General features: G+C 53.3%; 1 protein-coding gene across 2 annotated transcripts in view; it reads right to left on the bottom strand.

The window, feature by feature from the left end:
* The window catches only part of CLIP2 (CAP-Gly domain containing linker protein 2), a 79,296-nt gene that overhangs the window by 7,572 nt on the left and 51,737 nt on the right, over positions 1–19,987 (bottom strand). Inside the window, exons 6-13 of one of the 2 annotated variants that reach the window (XM_033110208.1) lie at positions 19,624–19,821; positions 18,622–18,725; positions 16,712–16,772; positions 10,468–10,572; positions 7,811–8,746; positions 5,529–5,586; positions 3,178–3,261; positions 2,123–2,279 (exon numbers count right to left, since the gene is read on the bottom strand). In XM_033110208.1, coding sequence (XP_032966099.1) covers positions 2,123–2,279; positions 3,178–3,261; positions 5,529–5,586; positions 7,811–8,746; positions 10,468–10,572; positions 16,712–16,772; positions 18,622–18,725; positions 19,624–19,821 — 1,703 coding nt within the window. The remainder of the gene's footprint in view (positions 1–2,122; positions 2,280–3,177; positions 3,262–5,528; positions 5,587–7,810; positions 8,747–10,467; positions 10,573–16,711; positions 16,773–18,621; positions 18,726–19,623; positions 19,822–19,987) is intronic. The other variant, XM_033110210.1, reaches the window with a different exon arrangement.

Below are 19,987 nucleotides of genomic sequence, written 5' to 3'. Positions count from 1 at the left end.
CAAAAGAGTCTTGTTTCCCATGTCAACTATTTAATCAACCAGCAGTAGCTGCCTGGAGGGCTGGGATGAGAATGATTCTGAGGCCACTCCTCTAGGCTCTGCAGAAAAGCGTGTGGTGGTCAATTAGCAATGTCTGCCACAGGCACAGGACGAGAGATTAGAGCACACTCCTTTTAAGCCTTTTCCTTGCCTGCATCTACTATAGGGGAGGGGAAAACTCCCTTACTCGGTGGCAATGGGTAGTTGAGAACAAAATGGAAGTCTGCCGGCCCTGCCCCTTTCCCTTTTCTCCTCCTTCCTGCTATGAATGTGATGACTGGAGCTTCAGCAGCCACCTTGCAACCATGAGGCAGAGTCCAAGAGAAACAAAAAGGTGTTGGCACTGCTATTTTGAGACCCTGCACTAACTGTCAGCCATAACTACTCCCAGATTTCCTGTTATGTGAGAAAAATAAATCTCTACTCGCTCAATCTGCCAACACATTCCTAGCTGATCCCCCACTCCCATCCTCAGCACCATAGGAGCATTGAGGAACCCAAAGCGGTCTCTTTCAATCAAGAAAGTCTTCAGGGAAGAGATGGGCCATAAGCTAAGCCTTGAAGAATGGACTGGACTTCGTGAAATGTCCAGAAAGAAGAAAGTAAGAACTGCATAAGTGACGAGAGAGGAAGGGAGGAATGAGTCGGTTGACAGCAGGACAAAAGACTCCTCAGAGGAGGCGAGACTGGGCTAAACACCGAGAAGAAAACACCTGATTTGGACAGGCGAGGGTATGGGGAGCAGGGGAGCCGTGGAGACGATGGAGGGCCTGGCTGGTTCATGCTGGGAAGGAATGTTCCCCGGGTGTACCCGTTTATCTCCCTCCTGGGCAGGGCCATATTTTCTAGAAAGCTGCTAGGTTTGACGCAAATTTAGCATAGAAACTCCCAATTTGTATATCAGATGTACAGGAGGGGAGGAGAGGACACAGCATTTCCTTTATAACATGATGCTTGTACTCCAACAAGACTCCTTTAACTCAGGGGCTGTGAACCATGTCCATGAAGTGGGTGTAAGTAAAATAAAGAAGGGGGGGGGGGACATGGGAGACTCGTCGAAAGGGGCAGGTGCTCCCCAGCAATGGCTGGTCGCTGCCATGCTGGATGTCAGTCTAATGTTGGCAGAACTTCCAATTTTTTAAGAGAATCTGGAGAAATCTCTATTTTATGTGAAATCTTCTGATTTTTAAATGGTAATCTTTTTTTTAAAGCAACATACAGCTCCCACAAATCATGTCTATTGACTGGAACTCAGCGGTTCTCAAAGCGTGGTACAGGGGAACTTCAGGGGTCCCCAAGACCCTTTGAGGGGGCCCCAAGTGTCAAAACTATTTTCACAGTGATAATAAAAATATTTTCACTGTCATTTCTCACGAGCATACAATGGATATTATTCCTGGGGCCACGTGGCACATTAATTATCTGAAAAAGGTATTAAAACATGCTCTTCTCCAACTATATATCTCTGTAAAGCCAGATTTTCATACTATACTTCAACCAAAACAACAAATTGCAAAGACTGAATGCACAAGAAGATATGAGAATCCAGCTGTCTTCTACTAAGCCCAACAATGAAGAAATTTGCAAAATGTTAAACAGTGCTGCTCTTCTCACTAGATATTTTTTGTTTTGGAAAACACTTTTCATCAACAGCATGTTATTTATGTTACATGCATTGGTTTATTTGTTTTAAATGGATTAGTAAATATTTTTTAATTCCCCAGTTTTTATTTCTAATATGGTAAATACAGAATAAATCAACAAAAGCTCTTTGGGAATCCTCAATAATTTTTAAGAGTTTTAAAGGGGTCCCTGAGACCAAGAAGTTTGGGAACCACTAATCTTTCCTATAAGCTCTGTTTGGAGAACTGTGTTAAGAAGGATTCTGAGGCTTCATCTGAGCATATCAGAGGAGAGGACGGTGATCACTGGTGATGCCAGCCACCCGTCCCACGCAGTGCATCCGTGCCCACCTCTGGAGAAGACTGGATAATGGTAGGTGGAGTGAGGGTCAGGGCCAGAGGGTGGAAAGGGGGGTGGCAGGGCCAGGCAGGTCTGACCACACAGCCCACGGCTGACTCACCGCTCCTTCCTGAGCAGCTCCTGGCTGATGACCACCAGCTGGCCTGAGGCATCGTGGGTCTTCCGGGACACGGCCTCCAGCTCCGACTCCAGGCGCCGCTTCTCCTTCTGGAGGGCCTCCACCTTCTTCTCTCCTGACTTGCACTTGCTCTCCAGTGCTGAGGGTCAGCCGGCAGAAAAGACAGAGAGGGTCAGGATCTAGAGAGTGGGAACGTGTCCCACCCGAGGGCCAAGGCCCGGGCAGGAAGCTGGTTTTCCCGGGGGGGTCACAGTGACACATCTACCGTCTTTCTCATCCTGCAGAGCCAGGCAGCTTGGGGCTGAGAGAACAGCAACAAAAAGCAGACCAGGGCACCCAACACGGCAGCCCAGGCCCTGTGGTGGCAGGAAGCAGTCCACCCAAGACAGGGCCTGGCGTTACAATGCTGCCTGGACCAGGGAAAGCTCAAGCTCCACCCAAGCCTTGGAGGAATCTGCGGTCAACTGACCTTTGTCAGGACCAACTATGCCACGTGAAGGTAATGGATACTGGAGAGAAGGAGGGGTGGGAACCAGTCCCCAGGACGGGGGCCATCTCACGCACACCACCACTGGCACACTGGCGGACAAGAAGCAGGGCCAGTTTGTCACCAAATGACAAATTCCAGACCTCCTGCCTCTCCCCAGGTCCCCCTCTGTCCTCACTTCCCCTGTGCCTTGCTCTATGCTGCGGCTGGCATCCTCTCCCTGCCCCCAGGCCCCGATTCTAAAATCCTCATATTTCCTCTAGGGCCCGGGGGCAGATATGCTATATCAAAGTGGCCGATGAGAAACCAAAAAGTTCTGATGGAATTTCAGAGCATGAAACAGCCTCTGGCAAGAGAAGCTGGCTGGCGCTGCCAATTATATTACAGAGCACGGGTGGGCTACTATTCTCCCACCCGCTGCTGCCCAGTGGAAGTCCAGGGTAAGAGAACTGGCCCAGGCCACCTTCTTGGCAAGGCTGAGTGCCAGCGCACTCCACGCTCCACTGGCCTGTGAAGTCGCCCACATCTGCCCTGCGTGAGGGAAACTTACCACTTACTTGGGCCCTGAGCATGTCGGTCTGCGACGTCAAGGCTGTCACCTCTTTGTCCCTCTTGTTCAGCTTGTCTTGCAGGCCTAGGGGAGAAGGGAGACATGGGGGACCATCAATACTCCAGGTTCACCACTTGTGGCCTGATCACCACCCCGCTCTGAATCAGAGGCTCTGATTCCCTGTGGTCTCAGGCAACTTCACTCGAGTGGAAAATGGAGATAATAATAACGGTGCCCCTGTCACTGGTCGTGTGCACTGAGAGCTGGGTGGCCTCAGTCATAGAAAAGATAACGCACGGGAAGTGCTAGGAACATACTACCGTTCCATAAATGAATTTATAAATTTAATATAATACCAATAAAAATAACAACAAGATTTTAATGTTTGTAGAACTAGATAAGCTGACTCTAAAATCTCGGAAAAGCAAGCATGAATAGCCAAGAGTTTGGCACTAACTTCTTAAAAGTTTCACACAGAATTACCACGTGACCCAGCAATTCCACGCTAGGTGTATACCCCCAAAAAAGGTACTCAACAAGTACCCGTACAAGCATGTTTATAGCAGCATTATTCACAATGGCCAAAAGGTAGAAACGGCCCAAATGTCCATCAACAGGTGGACAGATAAACAAAATGTGCTCTACGCATATGATGGAATATCACTCAGAGCCATAAAGACGAACGACGTACTGACACCTGCTACAACACGGATGAACCTTGAGTATGTTGTGACGTGAAATAAGCCAGACATAAAAGGCCACAAATAATATGACTCTATTTATATGAAATATTCAGAACAGGCAAATCCATAGAAACAGAAAGCAGATCAGTGGTTGTCAGTGTCTGGAGGGAGGGGAGAATGGCTGGTAGTGTGTGTGAAGTCTCCTTTTAAAGTGATGAAAACGTTTTGGCACCAGACCGAGGTGGTGGCTGCAGAAACACTGTGAATGTACTAAATGCCACCGAATATTTGCCTTAAACTGGTTAATATTTTGTTAATTTTGCCTCAATTAAGAGAAAAAAAAGAATGGCCAAGAGAAATTTGGAAAAGCAGAGTAAAAGACTCAGGCTTGCCAGTAATTAAAGAACAAACAAAGCTTGAATAAATAAAACATTATAGAATAAATAAAACATTAATGAACACAGAAAGGTCATTGGAAAGGAATAGAAAGTCTAGAAATAGAGTCAGTTACATAAGGGAATTTAAAGACGATAAGGTTGGCAATTCACATCTGTAGAGAGAGGAAGACGAGTTTTTCAAACATGGTGTTGGGACAAGTGGGTACTCTTTTAGGGAAAAAAAAAATCGATCCTTACCTCACACCTTATAGAAGGATGAAGTTTAGATGGATCAGAAATTTAAGCATAGGATATGGAACTAAAATGTACTAGGAGAAACCATGGGATACATTTTTAAAATAATAAACCCAAAAGCCCCCCCCCAAAAAAAAAATTTAATTTAAAAAAATCTGCATGGCAAACACCACCATAAAAGTCAAAAGACAAACCACAAACGGGGGGAAATGTTTGCACTGTCATATATAAAGAGCTATGAACACAAAGATCAATAACCAAATAGGGGGGAAAAAATGGGCAAAGGATGCAGAAATGGAAATGCAGCTTCATTCACAGTGGGGTGATGGTGAGTTGGAATTACATCAGGGAACATCTTTATCTTTTACCATTCAGACTGGCAGGGATCAATCACAAAGTCTGATGAAACATTATTTCATCAAAGGCTTGTGGGGAAACACACTTTCAACCACAGCGGGTGGGAGTTAAAATTGGTTGAGCCCAACAGAGAAGAAGGTAATAGGGTTTGTAATAAGCAAAGACTGAAAACAGCCTACAATCCATCAATAGAAAATTGGCTAACTACACGATGGTGGCTCCACGCAATGGAATATTCTGCACCATTGGAAACAGTGTAATGATAAGGAAGAGGCTCCAAGATACATTATTAAATGGAAAAAAGTAAGGGGCCAGAGAAGGAGGAATGGTGCCATCTGTTACCTGTATGACTATCTTTACGTGGGGACAGAAGCTGGCCTTTGGAAAGGGAAACAGGGAATAGGGGACCCTTTACCTTATACCCCTTGAACCATTTGTAGTTTACACCTATTTTAAAAATAAAGTAAAACCAAACAAATAACAAGACAGTCACACAATGCCTGACACTCAATAAACTGAGCCGCAGCCCTCCTCACCTGGAGAGCAAGTTGCTGTGCACACAGTAGGCCCCTCTCACCAAATGGCAGATGATGCAAAACTAAGTGGGACTCGGCTCGAAGGCAGAACCACCCAGCCTGTTCCCGAAGCCCTGCGTCCCGCCTGCCCAGCGGCCACTCACCTTCCACAGTCTCCTTCATCCTGATCTTCTCCCCTGAAATGTCGTTCGACTCAATCATCTGAAAGAAGAGGCCTGTAAGGGGGACGCTCACCTCCCCTCTCCGCCCCCAGCCCAGCCAGCCCGGCAAGCACACTCCACCCCACACACGGTGACTTTCAGGGACTTGTCTGGGAGAGGCTCAGGTGTCCTTGGTCTGGCCTCCGACCACAGAGGACGCCCCCTCCCAGGGCCCTCAAGGCTGCTTGTGCAGCTCCCACGTGAACACCGCCTCCCCCTTACTCTGCTGAAAATGTCTTAATACAAATGTCTGCTGTATTAAATAGATGTCTCCCCGGGGACGCCTACAAAAGTCAATCCTGAGACTCTGCTTTCATCAACATTCCAGCCTCGGTTTCCCACCCATGAAACAAGTACAGACTGCCATGGAACTGCGTGTGCAAAGCATGCCCAAGGCCGCCTCCCGAAGGGACTGGACTACTTCCTTTCTCTCCAACGCTTCTTTTAAATAATAAACCCAGAAGCTGAAACATTGATTAAGAAAAAACATCTGTATGGCAAACATCAACTGGCTTCGCACTGCTTCTTGCTGCAGAAGTTTCTGGCACCCTGTCCATGCTGGCTGTCTTCTGAGCTTGCAGTCTGCCAGCTAACACAGTGGATTAGGGCAACACAGAGGTGAGCAGGCAGCCACCTCCATCAACCTGCCCCTCATACTTCTTCTCATACATCCCAAGTCCCTTTTTAGTTCTCAGCTAGCTGTGATTAACTGAGCCCTCTAGATATTTATTTACATACATGGCAGGGAAAATGGGGTACACACTAAAACATTTTTTAAAATTCCCATCTTATTATATGAGATCAAAAATCTAGTTGTCCCTGGACTTAAACCTCTGAATCTGGAAGGCATGTGGGTCCAGATGGAGGCCCCGTGTGTGTGGAAATCAAGAAGTCTTCCTGAGGTCACCACCCACTCCTCAGCCTGAGGTCTGTGACGTAGGAGCAGGGGTCACCCTCAGGCCTCTGCCCCCCCCCACGCTGTGTGGAACTACAACAGCCTCAAACCTCCCCCACTAAGGGAATCCAGATCCTGGGGTCCCAGGCCTGACCCCACTGCCCTGAGGAGCCAATCAGGCCATGTGCACACAGGCTAACAGAGAACTCTTCCTTTTCGCTCTGCCCAGGATCCTGGGAGAGCACCAGCTAAAAACGGTCACTTTTTGGGAGAAGGGGGAGGGAAGCCTGCTGCAGTGGGACCTCAAGGCATGACACAGGCCTTTACCAAAAGGCGCCCTGTACTCAGAACTCCTGAAGACTTACTACTTGAATGCTAAATACTAGTTTAAAACTACAAGGGGACCTGCAAACTCAAGAACCCGTGGTGTCTGTAAAAAGGCAATGATCATGCTGCTAGCTGTCTCTTCATGTAAGATTTGACTTTTGTCAACCTAGGTACCCTCTGTCAGCCCTTTGGCAGCAGGATTGGGCACGACCTCTGCCACTGGTGGGCAGAAACCCTGGGAAAGTTACTCTGTCTTGGGGTCTTGGTCGGCTCATCTACTATGTAATGGAGCCAGTACTGACCTAGAGGGAGTGAAGGGGAAATGGGGCAACACAGAGCCTGGCAACAAGTGTGGTGCCTGGAACCACTCAAAGGCCCTTCCTGAGCCCACTGGAGTGGACACAGCCCATGCTACCAGTGTCCTTAGCGGGATCTCTAGATTTGGAAAAACAGTGCTATTAGTGGCAGCAGCCTCTCCAAGGCCACCCCCTTCCAGCCTTCCAGACCCCACTCTGAGGACCTCCTGAACTATTGCTCAGTTCTCATTAGGACTGGCAGGAAGGAGGCCACCCTCAGATCTCCAAGGTCAGTGATCAAGTTGGAGATGGGAGCCCCGGGGATGGGCAGGCTTGACCTCACGTCCCTGCCAGCCTCAGGGAGCCTGCATAGTCGGGGTGCACCAGGGCCTTGGGGCCTGGGAGGAAGCCGATTCCGGGCTCTGAGGTATGTTTCTCCCAGGCCTGGTCTTGGGGGACCCAGCTGGGTCAGCTCAGACCACCTCGGGTCCTCATGGTCACCCAGGCCAGCTGCCCTTAGACAGATACGAGGGGCTCCTCCTCTGAGCCGGAGCCCTCCAGTCCTGCAAGGACATGTACCTGGGGGCAAGGAGGATGCTTCCCTGGGCTGGAAAAAAAAGAGGTCAGGAAGCAGCTAGGCCCTCCCCAGCCAGGTCCTGGAGCCCACGGGCCCCCCACACCGCCCGGCAGGAGGGGTGGCTGCCTACGTTGGTGTGCTGGGACGAGCACAGGGACTCGACAGCTTGGAGTCTGTTTTCGGCGACCAACAGCTTCTCCCGCAGCCTCTCAGCCTCCTGCTTGCTCTGGGCCTCCGACCGCTGCAGCAGCTCGTAGTCCAGCATCTTCTTCTCGGCCAGGGAGATCTGTTCCTTGAGGAACTCGATGGCCTGCGCCTGGCCCCGGTACTCAGCATCCAGCTTCTCCAGCTCGTGCACCCGCAGCTCGGAGTCACGGCGCTGGTCCTGGGCCTCCTGCAGCTCTAGCCGGAGCTGGCTGGCCTGCACCTCCAGCTGGGCCCGCCAGTGCTGCTGCAGCCCGGCCAGCTCCTCCTGGGCCTCCTGCAGCTTCTGCCGCAGGCCCTCCTTCTCCTTCACGTGCATGGCGGTCTCGATGTCGTGTTTGGCCCGCAGGTTGCCCAGCTCCAGCTGGTGCTCCATCTTGATGCCCTCCATCACGGCCTTCAGCTCCCCGATCTCCTTCTGCTGGGCGCCGGGGCCTGAGTTCAGGGTGGCCTTGAGGTCCTCCAGGGACTTCTGGTGGTCTGAGGCCAGGGAGTCCAGCTTGGACTTCCAGTTGTCCATGAGCCCCATGTTCTCGCTGGTGGCCTGCTGGACCTTGGCCTTGAGGTCCACCACCTCCTGCGCGTACTTGTCGTTGGCAGCCCGGAGCTTCTCCACCTCGGCCTGGTAGGCCCTCAGGGCCTTCTCATACTTGTCCCGCAGCACGCCACTCTCCCGCTGGTGCTCCTTGCTGGCCGACAGCAGCCGCTCCCGCAGCCGCAGGGTCTCGGCGGCCTCGGGGTGGTGGGCGGGCGGCGGGCCCGAGTGCAGCAGGCACTGCTGCAGCTCCTCGATCTCCCCACGTCGCAGGGTCAGCTCCTCCTCCAGCTGCAGCACCCGCGACTTCTCGGCCACTGTGGTCAGCTACCGGGGAGAGAGGGAGGGAGCGGTCAGCGGGCCGGCTGGAGAGCGAGAGGAACACAACAGGGGCACAGGGAGAGGGGGTCTCACCACTCAAGGGCCCCAGCCCCAGTGGGGGAAGGTCATGGGCGTCCACCCCTACCTGAACGCCAGTTTTTCTCAGCTGCCCTGCCCACCGCAGCTCCCAGCAAGACACCCCTGGCTTGTACCCCAGTAATTTGGGGGCTCAGCTGTCCCTGCTGCCCTAGGCTTGGGACAGATTGGTGGTTAAAGCCATATTTGAGGTTATGGCTTCCTTTCAATTCGTGTCATTTTTAAAGGGCAGAAACTACAGAGGGAATTTTGCATTATCCTGCTGTAGAAAGGCGCCCAGCCAGAATGGGCTGATTCAGAAGGGCTGTCTGGAGGGAATGGCTGAAGAAGGGTCGGTTGGATGCTTCAAAGCAGAACAAAATTAATGCTACCAGACCCGCCTTCTGATGGAAAACTCTGAAATCAGAGACTCCACCCTCCAAAAATCTACACCTTGATCACGTCAGTGGTTGTAGATTTGGAAACAATGTACATAAAAGTTTTAAATCTTTTACAAGACTAAAAAATTTTGTTTCTGAAGCTGACATTTAGTTCCATAAACCTGTTTTTGTTTTTTCAATCAAGTTGAACCCTAGATCAAGATGCCTCGTCCTTGTTGTGGGGGCTCCAGCCTGTCAACCGTGACACGGTCAGTTTCTGCAAGTAGCCTCTGTCCACACGTGTTGTGTACTACACGAGCACACATGGTCACTGGGCAACAGTCAGGGTCTGCAAAGGAACTTCCGTGGGTCTCCAGACACCCACACGCATGCACACACCCCCTCGTGTGCTGAGGCCGAAGTGCAGAAGCTGACTGCCACTCGCCACCCACCCACACTGTTTACGCCCCAGTCACTGCTCGCTGGCTGTTTAGCTCGGCTACCAGGAGAAGTCCTGCTGGGCTGTCCACGGGGCTAGGCCAGCCAGCTGTTTGATGTATGTGTCTGCACAAGGGGCCAGCCCTTGGATATGCATGGTGGCTATGGAGGGGCCAGCTGGGCCTGGAGCCTGGACTCAGAACCAGGCCCTGGGACCGAGGGGACCTTACCACCAAACAGCTTTCTCTAGCCTAGGAACCGCTTCCTGACCTATCATATCACAACAGCCAGACCCTGGGGCTGACACAAAAACCCATGTCCCGGGGACACCCTCCCTCCCCCAGCTCACGTCCTTCAGGCTGGCTTTACGACTCCCAGGTTAGAGACACCTGGATGTACAGTCCCCGACGTCCAGCCTTCTCCAGCTGGGAGAAGGGAGGCATGGATAGGTCACCTCCATGCCTGCCCACAGAAGCGGGAGAACATTCTCAAGAGGCTCTGGACTTCTGAACATGACAAAGCCTTGTCAGAGCAATGCATGGGGAGGGAGGAAAGGGGTCGGTCTCACAGGACACTGCCAGTCAATGGGACCAGCTGGGGAGCAAAATCATAGACAGCCACGCCCCCTGGTCCCCAATAAGCATCAGGTGGCAGTGGAGCTGGCAGTGGCAGCGTATGCACGTTCCTGAACCTCTACTTCCCTCCTAGAAAGGGCGCGAAAGTGAAAAAAAATGAGGACAGCAGTCAAGGACAGAGAAAATAATAAAACAGAGGAGCCCCAGGGGCACCAACGGGCCAGGCGGGCGGGCTGGAGGCGGCGGGCGGGCGCGTTACCCTGTTGTCGGCTAATTCTCGGAGCAGCCGCTCGGCCTGCGCCTTCTCCAGTAGCAGGCTCTGCTCCAGCTCCCCAATGCGCGCGTGCTCCAGCTGCGTCTGGGTCTGGTCCACCCGGGGCGGGTGGGGAGGTGGGGTCAGGGGAGAGGGCACAGGGAAAGGAAGCCGGAGGAAGAGAGAAAGAGAGAGAGGCGGCGTCATCTACCGTGAACAAGACAGAGCAGGCCAAGGAGAGGAGGTGGCTCGGGGAAAGAGAGGAGGTCTGGGTGCGTGCGACAAGGGGGCCTGCTTCCCGCCCCTCAGTGTGCAGCACGGGTTTCTTTAAGGGCCCAGGACGGGCTGCAGCAACGCTGCACAAGTTGGCCCCTGGTGGAGGTGGCAATGGGCACCCTGGGCCCTTCTGTCACCCTCAGGTAGCCCTTCCCCGTGCAGCTCCTGGGGAGAAGCCCCAGCCTGCTCCCATGCCACACGGGGAGCCTGAGGGCTAGTTTTCATCTCAGGCACAGGATTCTGCACACAGGATGGACGAAGGAGTAAAGGACCCCAGATTCCTGGCCTTCAGGCCTGAGCTGAAGGGGGATGAACCAAATGAATGGAAGGTTTAAAAATATATACTCACACCATCATGACTCTCCCGGCCTGGCCCCCCTGGCGGAGGCCAGCTGTGCCTCCCACCACCTAGCCCCAGCCTGGCCCTGTCAGTGCCCACCCCCCAGAGTCCTGCCGAGGACGCCTGGTCTCCCAGAAGCACAAGGGCACTTTTGTCCCAGCTTCACAAACCGCCACTTCACATGCTAACAAAGCCCGACATTCTCTGGGTGTCCAGACTGGCATTTGGGTTTCCCTGACAGATCTGCGAGCACCCAGAGGAGTCTGGAGCCCAGGATCATCATAGAGAGAAGGGAGAGGGGCCCCTCATGCTCCTGCTTGTCCCCTCCTCATCCAGGAGAGACAAGGTGAAGTGAATCTGTGTGGAAGTTCCGAAGGGGCAGGGCTTAGCAACACGGCACACACGTGTGAAAACAAGAACACACCCGACACTCACTCGCAAGGGAGGTGGTGACGACACTGGAAACTGGAACCACCTGTCCCAGCAATACTCTTGCAGTTCATCAAGAGCTACAGAGATGTTCATGCCCTCTGACCTATGACCTTATTTCTGAGACTTTTCCTGAAGGAACAGTTCCCTCCCTCTCTCTGTCTCAGGGGGCAGCATGCTGCACTGCTAACAAGTAGCCAAGCTCAGTCTCTTTCAGAAAATTACAGGCTGACGATGGCGCCTCAATGCAGGCCTCGTAGGGGCCGTGTCCACCCCCCCCCCCATGGCGGGCACAGCAGCTCTGCCCGGGGACCCATGCAAGATGAAGCATGACCATAAGTGCCATACTGGTGGACCCCCGGGCAAGAAAAAGCCCGTTTCACAATTCCAAGGGCAACCTCATGGATGCCCTCCAAAAGGACTCTTTCTCATCACTTTCAGAACTGGGGTCTCCACGGGGGCACCGGGGATCCCAGTGGAGTTGCTTCTGTGCTTACTTAAGATAAAATCAACATAGGAGCTTGGGGGAAAACAGCCCTGGAAGCTCTGGAAGCTAGATTTGAGGTGGGGTGGACGATTTGGCCTTCCCTTCTGCACCGGGGACTCTGCCCGGGGGTGAGGAGTGGGACCCCCACACTCCTGTGTCAGGCGTCTCCGGCCCCCTGGAGCTCATGTTCAGGAAACACTGTTAAGGCAGTCTTCCCGTCTCACAGGAGAGACGCCACTCCAGAGAGAGGAAGCCTCAGGAGCACGCAGCGGCTTTGGGCGGCGCGGGCCCGTACCCAGACCTCTGGGTCCCAGAACCAGTGCCTTTCTTTCCCTGACCAGCCTGACTTCGCAGAGGGGAGTCACACAGAGCTTTGCAAGTGGGGGACTCCCCGTTTCTCTGCCCCCATTAAAATTCTGGAAGCTCAGTCCAGCCCTGCCTGCGCCCTTCACCTACAGCTCTTTGCCTTCCCCTCACACACGTGCAGTGGGGTGTCGACCCCCCTGGAAAGCACACAGCCGAGCCTTAGGGCACTATTATGATTTAATTATTAATTATTACTGATTAGTTGGGGGAGGAGTTTCCTCAACTGCTCAAGGGGCTCCTGAAGGTGATGGGTACATGTCACTTCTCCTGATGCCCCTTCAGGCCTGGCACCAAAGCCTTCTCAACCAACAGCTGATTCTGAGTTCATAAAACTGGCTCTTTCTGTTCCCATGGGTATTTCCATGCAAATGAAAAATAACAGTGAGATGCTACTTAATTAACAAAATCATAACACTCACTGCCTGGATGATTAAACAGTACTACCCCAAGTCTAAGGCTATGGATGCCCGCAGGTGGCAGCAGGGAGCGGCACACATTTTCATGATGCAACATGGCCACCATCCCAATTTGAGAACCACAAAGCACGGCCCCAGCCTGTGACCCAGGATTCCAGTCCTGGAGAAGCCCTGGCCATGCTCCTGCCCTGTTTCAGCACTGGAGTCCCATGGACAAGCCAGACAGGGTGCCCACCTCCAAGGGACTTCCATTCTGGGAAGGGACACAAATCATAAATGACTAGTGAAGATACCTTCAGGTTGAGACTCAGACTAGGAACAGAGCACCAGGTGGTGGGCAAGTGGAATGGGGGTAAAACGAGGAGGCAGCAAAGACCTCTAAAAATACAATTTAAGGTGAGAGCTGAAGGAGAAGCAGGAACCAGCCGACCCGGGCAGGCGGGAGGAGAAGCAGGCCAGGCAGAGGAACCAGCATGTGCAGAAGCTCAGAGGCAGACAGAGCTTGGGGTGTTCCAGAGCAGAGAGGAGCACCACGTGCCCGGAGCAGAGGTGTACAGCCAGGCTGGGTCTCAAGGGGCTTCCCTGCGCCGCCCTACAGAGCCTGGGTTTTACCTTGGGTGGTGGCATGAGCTGTGTGAGCGGAAAGGGGAATGGATCTGATTTATGTTTTTAAAAGATTTGGTCATATGTTGTCTGCGGTTTGCTTCACAATAACATGAGAGGGGGCTGAAGGCGGGGGTAGCCGAAACAAGAGAGGCCATGAGTTGAAAATCATCGAAGCTGGGTAACATCTAATGGGGGTTCATGACACCATCCTCTCTACGTACATATAAAACATCTATCTGGCTTCAGTGTGAACGATGGACAGATCAGGAACAAGACCGGAAACTGAGGGGCTAAGTAGAGGCTGTGCAGTTGTGCAAGGAAAAGTGCTGTGGCCTGGCCCACGTACGTGGCCGTGGGGTGAAGATAATTTTGGAGGAAAGGATTTCTGATGGAGAGATAAGGAAAAGAGAAGGATCAAGATGAATTTTAGCTGTGGGGCCTGAGCAACTGTGTGGATTGTGGGGCCAACTGCTGAGACGGGAATGATTGGGGGGAAGTGGGGGCGGCGTTAGGGGGAAACAGGAACAAACGGAGAGATTTGTTTGGGACATGTTCCATATGGGGTGCTGTACTGGGGTGAATGGCACTCCCTCCAATTTCATACCCACCTGGAGCCTCAGAACACGACCTTGTTTGGAACAGGGTCTTTCACATGTAATTGGTTAAGATGAGGTCTTACTGGATTAGAGCCGGACATCCAACGACTGGTGTCCTTATAAGGCCATGTGAAGCGACACAGGAACACACGGGGAAGAAGGCAGTGATGATGGAGGCAGTGGCACAGCTACAAGCTGAGGGCACCAAGGGTTGCCAGCAATCCCATCTGAGCTGGCAGAGAGGCATGGAACATTCTCCCGCAGGGACTCCAAAGGAACGACCCTGCCCACACCTTGGTTTCAGACTTCTGGCCTCCAGAATTGTGAAAGAATACATTTGTGTTGTTTTAAGCCACTCAATTGTGGTAAATTTGTTTTTTTACTGCAGCCCCAGGTAAGTGCTACGGGTGCCTCTCACTCACTTACTCTTCCTGGAGATGTCCAACAGGTGTGCCAGTGCAGAGCGCTGGGGAAGCAGGGACTTATAAAGGGGCAGTGCACGCTACAAACTGGAAGCTCTTGGGGAGAGTGTAGACTGACAGGCAAATGAGCCCGGACCGAACCCTTGGACAGGCCAACATCAGAGGTCAGGAAGGAGGCTGAGAGGCTGGAATGGGCACCTCGGGGGGTGGGGCAGTGAGGCCAGGAGGACACGCAGAGAGATGGGGTGAGATAGCTGGAGGGGGACCAAGAATGCAAGGAGGTGTTCTGGAGTGTATACTTTACTTTTAAGGTGGGTGGGGATGAGTGGAACTTTGAGTCAATTTGCCTTCTAGTTGTAATGAATATGGTCACAATAAAAACAGCAGCAGTGGGACTCTATGGCCCTTGAACTGAATTAGTTGTCAGTCACTGTCCCATCCCGATTCTCCCAGCCAGGGCCAATTGGATATGTGATGTACAGCTGATCCAAAGCCGGCCAGCTCATTGGCTAGCCTGGGACCAATCAGATTCTCTCAAGAAGACAGCTAGTAGATGGTGGGTGCTAGAGGTTGGGTGGGACCAGGAGGGAGGGTGGGTGGCAGGGAGAGCAGGCAGATGTGCCAAGGGACATGGAAACATACTAAGAGAGACAGGCACACACGCAGCCTGACCAGGAGTCATGAGAAGAGGGAGGACCCTGAGCGGGAGAGAACAAGCTTAGACCTGAGGTTGTTTCTCGTTCCAGTTCCCTGAACTGCCTGTGATATTTCCCTGTAGCCTTTCCCCTCTATTGACTGGAGTTAGCAGGAGGGGTCTCTGTTCCTTGCACCCACAGGAACTTTTCCCAGAAGCCCACCTCAACCCCTGCAGGAGGCAGCCACCAGCGGGAAAGCCAGCCAAACATAACTACATGACCTGCCCCCTGGCTAAGAGGGAAACACCCACGAGAACATCCTGACCCTGGGCTGGGGCTCCTACACCAGGTTGGGCCCTGACATCCATCCTTTAGCTCGGCAGTAAAACCTGCTCCTGCAGGATGTGTGACCCTACACACATCACACATGTCCCTCCCCCAGCCAGGGTCATCTAGGGACAGAACAACCATAAGCAAACTTTTGCTGTGCCCTGAAAGTTATAGAGGTCTTAACGTGGCTCTTTTACAAAATCAGGAGCTGCAATTTCTGAGTTGAGCTCAGCATGCTCCAGGGCAGTGATTTCCAAAATGTGGTCCCTAGACCGGCATCACCTGGGAACCTGTTAGAAATACAAATTCTCAGGTTCCACCTAGACTTACTGAATGGTCAGTCTCGGGCTGGGGCCAGCCTTCTGTGACCCAACAAGCCATCTAGGTGATTAATTCTCAAGTTTGAGAATCACTGACCTAGTTCAACCTTCTCATTTTACAGAAGATCAAACTAAGGCGTGGGAAGGGAAGAGGCTGCCCGAAGCCAGTTAGGACCAGGTCAGCTTGGGGACAGGGACTAAGCTCACTGTCCCCTGCCCCGTCCGACAACTCCAGGAGGTCTTGTCCCTTGTCACCTCCCAGGAAGAAGGGAGGGCCACAGCAGGGGGTGTTCCTGTCCAACCAACTGGCCTTGTGAGCCCTGCGGTCCCTGCATGGATTGGTGAGGGGGCCCGGGGGTGGCGGATGGAGTGCTTTGTTGACTGATGCGAGCACCCCCACCCCTGAGCTCTGTAAGGGTGGGTGGGATTGGAGAGCAAAGGTCCACCATGCAGGTGTTAGAACCAAGGAGGTATTACAACTAGCCTTCCTTATGGGCTGGCTCAGGAGTCAGGACTCATGGTCTCTGGTCCCACGGACTGCTGACTTGTTCCGTGACTGGGTCTTTGTCTTTCTGAGCCTGTTTTCCCATTTGCAAGTTCTGTGATTCACCAACAAGCTAATTTCAGCCAAAATTTTACATGGAATCCAAGATGAACTAAGGACCGAAGGGATACCATTAGGGCTACTACCCAACAAAGCAGAAACAGGAGAGATCAGCCAATATGTCTGCAGGCCTAGCCATGTGGACGGACCCTTGGTCCATCCCACCAAGTGGCCCAATACAGGAAGGAAAGCCCCTCAGCTCCTGGAGCTGAGCCACTCCCACCTCTGACATCGGAGTCTCATGACCAAATCGCTCCCCACTATCCCCAGGCATGACCTTTCACCCCTCCTTATTTCCCCCTTGAAATCCCCCAGCCCCCCCCCGGGGGCCCAGAGTTGCTGCCAGGTCCTCATGGCCATTTGCCCTGCAAGGGCTAGGCCTGGGGCGCCAAGCAAGCCAGGGGCGGGACCTTTGACTGTTACCTCCAGGTCTCCCTTGGTGATGGACTCCTCCTCCACGCGGAACTGCAGGTCCTCCACCTTCCTGTGGGTGGAGAGAGGGGGCTGAGCTGCTTCACCCAGAGTGGTGGCTTCCCCAAGTCAGCGATGGCAAAGAAGCAAGGCCACAGATGGCCCAGAGTTCACGCTCAGACCTCGCAGGAGGTGCCGTCCCAGCAGAGGGGGATGTGCCCAGAGCCCCATGGCTGATGAGGCAGAGCCTCCTACAAACCTCCAGCCCTCCCAACTTCCCTGTGCTCCACGCAGAGACCACCGGCTTCTCTTAAATGGGAGTGTTTAATGCAACATCCTTCCTCCCAGGGTGGCTGTGGGAATAAATGATGGAATGACCATATATGGAAGGAGAGTGGTGCTAGGGACCACTCTGTTTTCATCTCTGCAGGAACAGACACCCACATGGAACAATCTGTGGGGAAAGAGGGTCGGCTTCTTCCCCTGCCGAGCCTGCTCTCATCCACAGGCCTCAAAATCAGGGGCCAGAGTCCTAATCCCCACTGCTCCCTGATGTGGAGGGGGCCACTCTCAGGGAGACACACTGACCCACCCACATGCTAAGATAGCGCTGGAGAGACACAGGCACAGTACAGCTCACAAAGCTGTTCTTACTGGGGCCTCTTGACAGTTCCCAGCATACAGATGAGGAAACTGAGGCTCAGAGAGGACAAGTGACCTGCCCAAGGTCATCCAGCAAGTACAGGGCAATGTTGGGACCTTTACCCAGTCCCTTACTGAACACAACTCCCACAATATCTTAAAGATCTGTTTCTGTATGGCTGGCATCAGACGCGTTGCCATGGGAACCGTATGTGTGGGCCCTGACCAGTAAGCGTCTCAGGCAGATATAAATAAGCCCTCCTGTCTCCAGTCAGATGGCAACTGCCGGTGCAGCACATGCCTTGCTGAAAGCCCCAAACCCCAGGGTGGGGGGCCAAGAGCTGTCTACTGTGCGGGGAAGGGTAGGGAGCCCAAGAAATCTGTGTGTCAGCCAGGAGACAAAGAAAGTCTCTTGGACCAAGGGAAACTCCATCCCGTCAGCTGTGTCCCACCAGGTCAAGGAACAAGCCAGGTCAGAGTCCCCACACGGAGAGAACCACAAATCCCACGAGCCACTGTGTTAGGGGGGAAAGAACCAGCAGCACCACTAATAGGCTGGTGGCCTCGGGCAAATCCCTTCCTGCTTTGAGCCTCAGTGTTCTCATCTGTGACATGGGGGCAATATCTGCCCGCCAAGCTAATGGTAAGACTGAGAGACGATGCAGCAAAGCACTCAGCATGGGGGGCTGACACCGGGGCACAAGGCATTTTAAGCATCCTTTTGCTGCTGCTTCTCTGAGCCTCAGTTTTATGACATGTGAAATGGGAACAGAGCTTTTAGACATAAGCTGTGAGCTCCATGCACGGGACCTGGCCGAGTGCTCTGTGGACCTGAGCTGGTTCAAGGGGTGGGGACATTGTATCTTCTTCAAGGTGCATGTCTCCCCAGGGGCACCAGGCATGAGTACCCTCCCAGTGGGCGTGCACATGATACGCTGCACGAGCTGAGCGGGGCAGGAGCAGTGAACCTCACACAGTCGGAAAGGAAAGCAGCAAACATGTTTGGGTCCCCACGTACTCAGCACCATGTCAGCATTTTACTGGAATTATCTCGTTAAGTCCTGCCACAGCCTATACAGATGGGGATCCCCACGCTGTTTTACAGATGAGAAGACTGAGGCCTGCAGAGCTCATGTCACTAGTCTGGGTGACACAGCCTGTAAGTGGTGCAGGCAGGATTTGGACCTGGGCCTGCTGGTCCTGAGCCTGTGCTCTTCCTGGTCATCCTTAAAGAGGCTCCGAGAAAACGTCCTCCCGGGACAGGGCGGGGCAGTGCGTACCTCCTCTCCTCCTCCAGCTGGTTGGACAGGTCTACCTTCTCCTTCCGCACGCTCTCCACCAGGAGCCGGGCCCGCTGCAGCTTCTCCTCTGCTTCTGCAACATACTGGGCCCCGAGTAAGGGCCAGGACAAGGTCAGCCTCCTCTGGGAGACCGCGGACAGGTGAGGGAGGGGTGGGAGGGAGCAGGGATGGTGCAAGGAGTCGGGCCTGGAACCCCAGCCACCCCGACTCCCCTGCCAGCCCTAGTTGGTGTGGACTGAGGCCTAATATGAGGGGGGTGGGCTCAGCTGAGTGCCCCACCCAGTGGGAACCTCAGGTCCACCTGCCCCCATACCTACCACCCCAGTATCTGTCACCTCCTTCAACCCCCAATGGCCTAAAACCCTGTGTTGTGAAGGCCCCTGACACAGCACACATGGGACCTAGAGCACACACATGAGCTTGGCCTTATTGATTCTAACACCCGAGGAAGAGGTGAGCCAACTCCGTGCAGGACTAACATCAGGGAAGAGCAGACATGGGACAGCAGCCAACTCAAGGCTTCGAGCAATGGCTCACTTCCCTGAAACCCAAATCTGCTCGAAAGCATGATCTGAAATGTGGAAAGTTGTATACAAAAAAATGTGTACATGAGTATTATTGAGACGAAGTGAGAAATTGGAAGCAAATAGGGGATCGGCCATGTCAGCAAGCACACAGCCCATGACAGATGGCAGGGCAGCCATTCAAACGGCGAAGAATTTTCCTCCATCTAGAAAATGCTCGCACTAAGAAAGTCGCAAAAAGCAGGATACACAGTTTACATCTGGGTTTTGAAAGTACGTGCACCTAGCCACAGGAAGGAAATTCACCAGCAGGAGGAGGAGGAGGGGTGTTGGTAATGCATCTTAGTCTCTGCACCCCAGAGTTCCCCACTCGGAGCGTGAGTGGCCTCCAAGCCTGGCCTGAGGGGGCTGCTGGTGCCCTCTGGGTGCCCACTGCCCCCTGCCCCTGCGCATTCACCTGCTCATGCTGTGCCTTGAGCAGGGCGATCTCCTTCTCCACCTCGCAGATATGGCTCGTGGCCTTGGCCACCTCGGCCCGCTCCAGGTCCCGTTCAGCCAGCAGCTGCTCGATGTGCTGCTGTTTCTCCTTCAGTGCTTCTTGCAAGGCAGTTGTGCCTGAGATCTTGCGGGCGTAGCGCGAAGAGGTCTCCGTGAGCTGCGGGAAGGCGTGGGTGCAGGCAGGACTCAGGAACCTAGAGCATTACCCAGATAACCCACGGCTACCCAGCGAGGGGTGGGGGACCCAACTGCCTCACTCCCAGGGTCCTGCCCTAGGCACTCTGGCCCTTGCCTACTTATGCAGGGGGCAGAGTGTTATTTCA

Source organism: Rhinolophus ferrumequinum, chromosome 7 (genome assembly GCF_004115265.2).
Source record: "Rhinolophus ferrumequinum isolate MPI-CBG mRhiFer1 chromosome 7, mRhiFer1_v1.p, whole genome shotgun sequence".
NCBI lineage: Eukaryota > Metazoa > Chordata > Mammalia > Chiroptera > Rhinolophidae > Rhinolophus > Rhinolophus ferrumequinum.
The sequence above is the reverse complement of the archived record's forward strand: the minus strand, read 5'-3'. Positions and strand labels throughout refer to the sequence as shown.